At 39.4% G+C, this 10,265-nt stretch overlaps 1 protein-coding gene across 1 annotated transcript; it reads left to right on the top strand.

Moving 5' to 3' along the window:
* Nucleotides 1-216: 216 nt before the first annotated feature.
* Nucleotides 217-7,261, top strand: FDX1 (ferredoxin 1). The gene is made up of 3 exons (XM_026035031.1): nt 217-373; nt 3,203-3,332; nt 6,454-7,261. Exons 1-3 carry the CDS (start codon nt 217-219, stop codon nt 6,566-6,568), a joined length of 402 nt encoding a protein of 133 aa, XP_025890816.1. The 3' UTR covers nt 6,569-7,261.
* Nucleotides 7,262-10,265: the final 3,004 nt, after the last annotated feature.

Below are 10,265 nucleotides of genomic sequence, written 5' to 3'. Positions count from 1 at the left end.
AGGATCTTCCATAGCTTATAGTGACAAGGTTTTCTTCTTATTATTCATGGCGGTAAGTTCAATGTGCAACAGAAGAAGCCTGTATATCTTACACAGTTTAAAACCCAATAACCTACTTAGATTTCTATGCTATTAGATTTGATATTCATTACTGTTTTAGCAGTATTCAATCATTTTTAAAGGTGCAAAAAGTAAGACAGAATTCTTTCTTCAGATATGTATTTGCATTCTGTGCTTTTTTTTTTCAGCTCAGAAGATAAGATAACTGTACATTTCATAAACCGTGATGGTGACAAACTAACAGCCAAAGGAAAACCAGGGGATTCACTGCTGGATGTTGTTGTTGATAATAATCTAGACATAGATGGTTTTGGTAAGTAGGTTCCTTGAATAACGTATTTAGTGTCTAGAATTCATGATGGTGTTTATTTAGTAAGATATTTATTTATGGTGTCCATAAAACACTGTTCAATTTTTTTCCCTCATTTTTCTGTAGGTTCACAGGGTCAAATTCTGAGAATATTTTGTGCTAGCCCTTGGAACTTTCAGTGTTTGAATGGTAAAGTGGAGGGGAGATGGCAGTTAGRTTTCACCCTGACAACACTCTGAAAGATGCTGCCCGAGATCCCTCCTGTGAAGGGCTCTGCATGCAGAGCAAGCTGGGTCTGTTCCTGACAGTGACAGGCTGCTTCTGGCTGTGTTGTCATATAGTCCTGATTTTTTTTTTTTCATCAGACTTTTTTTGTAACACAAATTGCTGTAATGCATGAGTGCTGAGTGAAAAGAACAACGAAATCCATGTCAGTTAGCAGAGAAGAACAAAAAGCTTAATTCTTAGAAGAAAGCTGAAGGAGATAGTTCATTTCTTGAACTTTGCCATACTAAGTTCTGTCTTTCTGAAACTAGACCTTAAAAATAAAGGATAACGGATAAATAAAAAAATAAAGGAAAATGAGTGGTGGTGGTGGGATATCCTCTTTTATTTCCTACTCCTAACTCTGAGACTGCTATTCTATTCTGATTTACAGCCTGTTTTGACAGGCTTTTTTAGGTATGTGCCTTTTGGGAAAACTTCTAGGAGTCTAATAAGGGGGAGAAGAACACAACTAACTTCCCTTGTTTGTTGGCTTCCTTAGTCTCTGCAGGTTGCCGAGTTTGAGTTTGTGCTGCTTTAATTTTATGTGTGTGTGTGTGTGTGTGTGTGTGTGTGTGTGTGCACGTGCTTTATTTGAGGACTTTTGGCAGGAGAGTGTTTTTCATAAGTTGATATAAGCATAAAATAGGCAGTTTCCACTCTCAGCTCAAAGTTAGAGGCCAGAAAAACAAATATAAGTTGCCTGTATTTCATTTTCTTTCTCCTTACCCATGGAGAATTGCCTTTATATTTTCTTTTTAGTTTAAAAAGTTAGCATCTGTTGACTAGTATTTTGACTATGTAGTATTTYCAGTGTGAGGAGTTGTGAGCCTGGAAATATAAAAGTGGGACTGAATCTCAGATACGAAGCTGTAAAGTCAAGTAGAAAAACATGGAAAATATCAAGTTAACATAATGTTTTCAGAGTYATGTTATATTTTCAAGATAGGTGAAAGCTTACCAGTTATCTTGCCAGACTTAAGTTGGTACATGTGTGATTAAAAATCCTTATTCTGTTATATTAGGAGTTATGTTAAAGTAGTTTATGGACAACAATCCATCAATTATGTAGGATGTCTGGGTGGAGCATCACCGTAAGCCTGTAGTTGTCACCCTGCTTTGGTAGTATCTGCACTGCATCATTAAACCTGATGAAGTAATTTAGAGCCTTCCGTAATGGCCTTAGTGCAAAATGAACTGTGCTCTTTTTGGTTAAAATCAATTTTTAAGGAAAATATTTAGTATGAAAATAGGTTTGTACAAGGAGACTTGTATTCCACAGCCTTAGTGAAATTCTAGCTCAGTTTAAAATTTGCTTAAAATCAAAAAGGGAGGAATTTCTGAGAACTTTGCTGTTCCCTCAGACTGCCCTCTGTTACATAGTTCCACTGAAGCAGGGTGATTCTGCCCACACAAGCATTCAAAACAGGGATTTTAATGAATATAAGTGTAAGAAAGTAATACTACAAACTAAAGCTGGAAATGGAGTTAAATTACATGTGAACTGTATGTATAACATGGAATAAATGTAGGAAAAGTTAAGCAGGCTGTTCTAGTGCACAGATGGAAATTTTAAGTGTGTGCGTGTGTTTTTATTGAAGTGCAAATACATTTCACTGCTAGTAATAAAATCTCCTTTATAAGTCCGTAGCATCTCTGTTATGAGTTGCRTACATTTGGGGAAGAAGAATCTTCCCCAATTTGGGGAAATCTTTTGAAAATCCGTAACATGTTAGGACAACTGTAGCTTTAGGCAGCATTTTTTTAGAGGCTTATGGCCAGTCTACTTACACTGAACGGTTAATATCTTCTCACATTTAGAAATGTCAACCATCTTAACAAAGCACTGTGATAAAGTGAAAAGGCAATTCTGTCAATAAGCAGGAGCCAGCATAATCATTGGAGATACATTCCTACATTACTTATTTACATTAATATGTAAATTTACATTAATAAAGGTTATTTACATTAATATTATTACTGTATGTGTGGTGGATTTTTTTAAAGTGAAGAGAAAAAAAAAGTAAAAATCATCSCTATTGACTTCTCTCACTAGGGGACATCCCATGTGCAGCAACAATGCTGGTAGAAGGATCTCTGTGTAAGAACTTTTTAAGTAGTTGAATGATTCAGCTGCACCGAGTTCATTTGCTATTACCAGCCTTTCATTCCAGAAAGCACCTCTGCAGTGTAAGGAGGGATAAGTGTGTTTATTTTTTTCTTTTTTCCCTATTCTCCAACTTTAAACTACACTTAAAATCTGATAATGCAAATTTTTAATTACTTTCTTGTTTTTCTAATGTGGATTTCTATTTGAAGACGTAGTATATTTTTAAGTACTTTAGCTATTTTCAGTAAGTAATTTCAAGTAAACTTTACTGTTGTAGGAAATGTAGAAACACTACTGACAGTTGAATGATAAGGAGATCTATGAATGTGGGGATACACGAGACACTACTCCTCAATTGAGAGATTTCTGCTGATAAGCAGAGAATCAGATATATAAAGGAATTCTGCAATTCTGCTGTAATATGGAAGTTAAGATTTCTATTAACTTGCCTTCTTTAGGTGCCTGTGAAGGAACACTAGCCTGTTCAACTTGTCACTTAATCTTTGAGGACCACATATTTGAGAAACTGGACGCGATTACTGATGAAGAGATGGACATGCTAGACCTAGCCTACGGCCTCACTGAAACGTAAGCCAGCTTAAGACTTTACTGCACAAAAGAACTGAAAGAAGGGTCCCCAGATGGGGCAGATTGATATTCCTAGAATGCCTYGGTCATTTCTAAATAAGTAGTTGGATTCTATTACACAAATGGGACTGGCAAGTTTRTGTGTTGATTACCTGAAATCACAGTAGGTAGGTGTCAGTAGTGTTTTCATAATGCAAGGAGAGGCCAGAACTTTCTCTTCAGTGTCTAATAGTGAAATATGACCAACCCAGTTCCTTCATCAAAGGCTTTGCCAMCACTGCCCTGTGGGAGATCTTCCTGTCTCTTTGCTTTTTGTTTTGTTCTCATTTCCCTTCCTCCTACCTTTGCTTTCTCCATCAGTCTTTAGCTAGTTAATGTTTTTATGAATGTGTCACAAACCATTTCACTCTGCGGATCTGTTGCTGATGGGCAGCCCTGCTTGCTGTGGATGTGTAGCCTGCTCAGTAGAACATACATGGGAGGAATAGGTGGCTGTATCTTGTGAGGCTTCATAAAACCTGACCTTTAGGCTTCAAAGCAACTACGTGCTTAAGTTTTTGAGAATCTTTCCAGTGATTTCAGAGCGTTTCATACTTGCTCTATGGAGCATTTTACATATATATATATATATATATATTTTTTAATGATTCTGCAGAGAAGTACTTTGAATTAATTCATTTACCTCCTGTACCAGTGACAGGAAACTTCTGCTAGTCATTTCTACATGAGGGTAGACATTTATTTTTGTTTCGGCTAAATATTATATATAAATATCTAGATAGAAATTTCTTGSTCTGTTTGCCATTAGGGAAGTCCCTGCACTTGAAGCTTTCTTTGCAGGGAGTTTACTGATGGATTAGTCTCAAATTGATATGTCTGTGGAAGGGGTATTAGAACAAGTTAATAAAATGAGTAGGAATAATTTGTGAGGACTAGGTGGTGTTCCCCCAAGAGTTCTAAGGGAATTTAGTATGRAATTGCTAAACTTGTATTGTTTATGAGTTTAAGTTGGTTTAAAACTGCTTCCAAACCAGAGGACTTTAAGGTAACAACCCAATTTTTAAAATGAAATTACTGGAACTAGAGAGCAGTGAGTTTAATTCCATACTGAGCACTTTATGCGCGTGCCTCGGCTGCTACTTTTTTATAGTTCCTACTAAATAACGGTGAGGAAAGAATCCAACAGCACTTTTGTAGAGGGAAATAACCATTATGGGAATTCTTCAAGTGAATCACTGAGTGTGAAGAGAGATCTTACAGTTCATATAGCTTATTTAGCTTCCAGAAGTCCTTTACTAAGTTTTGAGATGCAATGGGAAAAGAGCAAAAAGGATAAAGGATGGGTTAAATGATTATTCATCTCAAACAGGATAGAAATATTTGGCTGTCTTGCAGGAGATCAGCAGTGTGATCCCAGAGTGATTTTCTGTCAGCATATTTGTGAAAGGCTTGGAAAAGGGCATGAAGAGTCAGATGACAAGGAGAGGAAGGCAGTAATTAGTACATCGTTGTGTGAAGGGTAGTGCTGCGTTTCCCACCCTTTTCATCTACTTTCTTTCTGTTGATTGGCCCTGGTTTCTTAAATTTTGCATTGAGTGTAGGGCAAGATAGGCCGAGATGTAGCGAGCTGGGAACTTTAGGAACAAGTGCAGATTAGGAATTCCTTGGAAGAGCAGGGAATAAATCTCAGAACTGGCAAGCAAGACTTTCTTGGACTGCAGTGTAGCAACAGTAGAGGAAGCTACTGCGTGTTGGTGGAATGAAGAAGCAAAACTGAAAGAGAGGGCTCACCCCTTGAGGATTTAGTGGTTGTTGAGATTAAGCACAGAGTTTTTTTAATGTATTTTTAAAAATATATTTAATTTCAACCTGTCTCACCCAAAATATGAGTCACATTAATTCATTTCTGTGAACATAATGTTTTGATTGGATGATCAAATTTGTAGGATCAGGGCCATAAATATGTGTTTCAAAATATATTCTCTTTCTCTAGAATATCATTCATGAGCTCATGTTAAGAAACTAATCAAATTATCTTCAGCTGTAGTTTGCTTCCTTGTTCACCATTCTGTGGTTCTGGTTTAGAATCTGCTAACACATTGAAAGGCTTCTTTAATATACACAATTGCTGGTAAACACTRTTTTAAGCCACTTTTGTTAAATGAGTTCTGAAAAGATCAAATTAGAAATTTTTAAAAGAACCATTATCTATTATTAGTTCTTGAAATAAAGAAGTTATTAGGCCTCAAGCAGGGATTGCTTTCCCTTCATTATCTTAACCGTGGAGCTTTTTCCTTTTGTTAATGTTGGTCATAGGAAGATACTTCTTCCTTTCAGCCAGCTGTTACACACGAGCCATTTTGCAAAGASGCAAATGGAAATGTTTTCCTGTGGGTGCTTCAGAAGCAATCTGTGGTTGTGCTGAACCCCGCTTGACTAGTCCAGGACTGTGGGTAGTTGGGTGGGAATAGGATGCTTTAACACTAAGTTACTCAAAGGCAGGATTATTTTAAAGTAATTGCACTTCCTCCACCCCAAATCCAGAACGTTTGACTTGTATCTTCCCAGAAGTTTGCATTCAAGTGACAAGAAAGTGGGAAAAAAAAAATAAGAGACGTACTGAGAAAAAAAAATCTTGTCTAGCTGACGAGCTCTAAACATTCCCCTGGAGTCAGGTGTTGGGCATGTCCCAAAGCACGTTGTGTTGCCTTGGGTTCCTTCAGGCTGTTGTGCCTTTTCTGAGGAATTCATTCACTGCCCACATCTCCTTGAGATGCGAGATGACTGTTTGGTCCATCCCTACACTTGGCTAAACTGTTAATGAATCATTAAAAACGGAAGGGTCACCTCTGTTGTATATTGCAGGCAGGGAATACTCAACATAAAGCTTTATGTGTGTTGCACTGTTTTATAAGTAGGCAAATAGATGGCCATGATCTAATTACATTTCTGTCTTTGCATGGCTCTATGCTGTTCACTACTAGTCTTGGTTAAAACCACACACAAGTTTAACTGTTCCGTAATATGTTTGGGATGACTGAACTTTGGGGAAATAAGCTGCAAAATGCTGTTAGATACAGAGTTGGGCTAAAACTAAAGGCAATGTCACGTTTCCTTACAGATCACGTTTGGGCTGCCAGATCTGCTTGAAGAAATCCATGAATGATATGACTGTTCGAGTACCTGAAGCTGTTGCTGATGCTAGGCAATCGATAGACTTGAGTAAAAACTCCTAGAACAAAATAGCTTGGGGGTTTTAAAGAAACTTAATTATTTTTATAACTTATTTTTAAATGTGTAATTAAATACAGAAGCTTACATAATTGTGAGTTATTTTATATTGACTATCAATATTAGATTAACGCTATTTTGACTTTCTTTATAGAACCTCCTATATTTTTATGCTTAAAATGCAATAATACTTCTTCTAAGTGATGATTGGACTATAACTGTTAGTAAGATGAGTGTAATACAGATTATTTCTGCCAAAATTTGGAGTGGCATTTGAACACTTGGATCACTTCTATAAGGCTTCCTATAAAAAAGGGCATTTCCAGGTGAAGACCTAGGTATGTGAGAGAGCAAAACTTGGCAGACTCCGGGGGGTCTCGAGGATGTCCTGTTAAAGGCTCCAAGAGCAGCGTGCTGCCAGCTTGGTTGCTGCAGTACCTCGCTGCTGCTCTCCTGAGCAGCCAACAAACCTCAGTGTAGCTGCATTTACCTTGGACTGCCCCACAAATGTGGATATTCACATGGCTCGGAGCAAAGACTCAGAGCTCTCTAATGGGAGAGAGCAAAACTAAAACTGCAGGAGCTGTGTGTAAATTCTTGCTGTTGGGGGACAGAGTTGGGGTTGAACAGGGCACTGTTCTGTCAGCTTGTGTTCTGAAATCTTCATCTCTTACCTTTTTAGTTGCAGGAGGCAACTAAAGTTTAGTTCAGGAGGCAGCCTGAATAGATAAAGTCCTCAGCTTGGAGAGAATCCTCGAGTCTGGGCCTTGTTCCAGGGACGATTTTAGTAACTGATTTATATGAAATGACCAACTGTATTTGTCCCATAAACATGGGTTAGATTCACCAAAAGGTATAGGATGATCCCTGTCATGGATGATCCTATAGGTTGATGGCTGAGAGCATTCAGTTGGACCTTGATTTATTCCTTCTAAAGGTGATGAAAATAAAATAATGTCTCTAAGACTCATTATTAGTCTCCAGTTTTTGTTGCCTAAATGATCAAATGAACTGGCTTTCAGTAATGTATTACTTAATGTAATATTTTGAATATTGGCATGATTTCGAGCTTCATAAAGAAGAAAAGCAATCTTTTGATATAAAAAGAAATATTTTCTAGAACAGTGTTGAAAATAGTAAATCTAGTTCTGATGCCTTGATTTCCTTCTCACAGAAGCTGTTTCTTTGTTTTATAGTGTTCCCTTTAGACTTCTCCCTCAGAACAAAATACACTTAAAATATGATCTGGTCAAAGAACTTAATCATTAGCGTTCTCAAAATTTGCTTAATAGTTTGGAGGTGACCTTCCCACAGTCCCAAACTGCAGTAAATTGGTTTTTACTATGTATTGCCTTTGTCCTCAGTTCATTTATCTGTGATAATTCTCATTAAATCTTGAACTTTTAAGTGAAACATAGCTCCTTAAATTCCAGGAGGGGGCTCTCAGGTAGGTCATAGCCAGGGTTACAGTGTGCTATGCATTCCTGATCTGAAGAGAGAAAAATAATCAACATAGCTGTGAGGTTTGGGRCGTTTTTTGTTTGTTTGTTTTGTCTTTATCTACAGTGCCAGGCACTTCTCTCTGTGGGATCTCAAAGTGCTTAACTCTGTGTTTGAAACRCTGTGTGCCAAACAGATGTGAAACAACTAACACGCAGCGGCCCTGGTAAACCAAGGTTCTTGCAGTGTGCATTTCACGCGACAGCTTCTCCTTAGCAACACTTTGTGGCTCTCCTGCAGTGTGCCTGTGGAAGGAATTACTTAGCACAGGAAGGCCTAAGGACACCTCCAAGATCATCTTGAATTCAGAGTTGTGCTACACTGCACAGGAACGGAAGACTCTGAAGGAAGGTGAGGGAACTGATACGGACTCCCCAAAATGCACAGCTCAGAGGTGTACTTGTCTCTTTAATGTCAAAATGATTTGCAAATAAACCTTATTTTATATCAATTTCTGAGACACCTTGTTGGTATTAATCTTCTTTCCTCTTTGTCCTGTGCCACTGAATGGATTTCTGGATGTAAAATTAAATTTATAAATACTTATATTGAGCAGTTAATGCACATTGAAATATAGATACAACTTAGTGTGCAATGAAACATTATTAAAGTATCAGAATTACTTGAATCCATATTTACTGTTACTTCCTTGTGCAAATAAAGGTTATAGATAACTTACTTTCTGAAGACACTTCCTTTCTCATTAGAAATTAAAACAAGAAGTCTTCACTTTCTCCTTCCCCATGCGCACACACACACACACACACGTGCACACACACGGACGCACACATAGATATATGGCAAGAGAGAGCTTAGTATTTCAGAGTGAGAGATGAGTGTGTTCCCTCTTGCCTTTTTTAATTTAAAGGAACCTTATAAGACATGCCTGTAGTCTGGGGCAGAGGCAGGTCTGTATTTCATTAGTGGTGGGGGAAGTTCTTCCCTTTAATTCTTAATTTTCTTTTACCTCAGGGTGGTGTTTGAAGAGGAGGAGGGAGCTAGTGAGGTGCAGCAGCTGCTCCGAGCAAAGCAAACTTGCWCTGGACTTTGTGGCTTCAGTAACTGTAGAAGAATCCTTCATACCAACGATGAGCCCTTGTGGMTGTGACCTTGTTGCTCCATAAATTCCTGTGGCGTTGCCTGCCGCCGGCTGCACGTGTTAAGTACCTGGTGTAGCTGAGGTTGGTGAACACATGTGGGAGCCAGCTGCCTTGCAGTTTGAGGTTGCTCCATCCAGTCTTGGAGGTATCTGCCAGCTGGAGTTTGGTCTCTGCTCCGAAAAACTCCCTACCTCTAGCAAGTCCACTTCTTTTGAGTCCAGGGCTCCATAAAATGAAAGGCAAACTGAGTTTCRTACCCATCTTGGAGGCATTTCAATAGGAGGCACATCCAGAAAAACAAAAAAGATTGAGGGAAAGTGATAGTTCTTCCCCACTCGCTTATCCAGGCTGCTACATAGGGAAGTTCCTGTGACATCTGACTTTCTGCTTTGCCTTTAGAAAGGGCAATGTCATACATGAAAACACGGCAGACCAAAAAATTCAGATTCCTTGGTAGGAAGAGAGAAATAAATGTTTAAAGCGGTGCGGGGGAGAAGGAGGGAGACTTAAGCTGAATCACTAGTTATTTAATAGCAGAAAACCTGCAGAGGACCATTTGGAAGGCCGCAGCTGTAGCCGCTGACTCATAATAATTTCTCCTCAGATGATCTCAAAAGATAYAGGAGGGGCCTGGGGATTTCCTGCGTTCTGGGGAACCCTAGGAGAAGGCAGGTTTCCTCCGTGGGTGGCCTTGTGTATCCATCCGCTCCCRGCTGCAGCTTGCGATCCTGCCTGGCACAGGGCAACGCGCTGCCCAYGGGATCCCTCTTGCTCTGGGGCCCTTGGATAGGGGCTCTCTGTGTCCAACCACCTGTGATACCTCCTGGTACTTGGATGATCTCTGCTGTGCGCCAGAGCAGGAGGAGGGAGGATGAAGGGGCTTTTGAGCAGCCTTGGTGCTGCCACTGCCATGGTCATGTAGAACCATAGAATCCTTAAGGTTGGAAGGGACCTCTGGAGATCATCCAGTCCCACCCCCTGCTCCAGCAGGGACACCCAGAGYACRGGGCRCAGGGTGGCAGCCAGGCGGGTTTGGAAGATCTCCAGAGAAGGAGAGTCCACAGCCTCCCTGGGCAGCCTGTTCCAGTCACTCACTGTTAGG

Source organism: Nothoprocta perdicaria, unplaced genomic scaffold, assembly GCF_003342845.1.
Source record: "Nothoprocta perdicaria isolate Ctin4 unplaced genomic scaffold, notPer1 scaffold_155, whole genome shotgun sequence".
Lineage (NCBI taxonomy): Eukaryota > Metazoa > Chordata > Aves > Tinamiformes > Tinamidae > Nothoprocta > Nothoprocta perdicaria.
The sequence above is the reverse complement of the archived record's forward strand: the minus strand, read 5'-3'. Positions and strand labels throughout refer to the sequence as shown.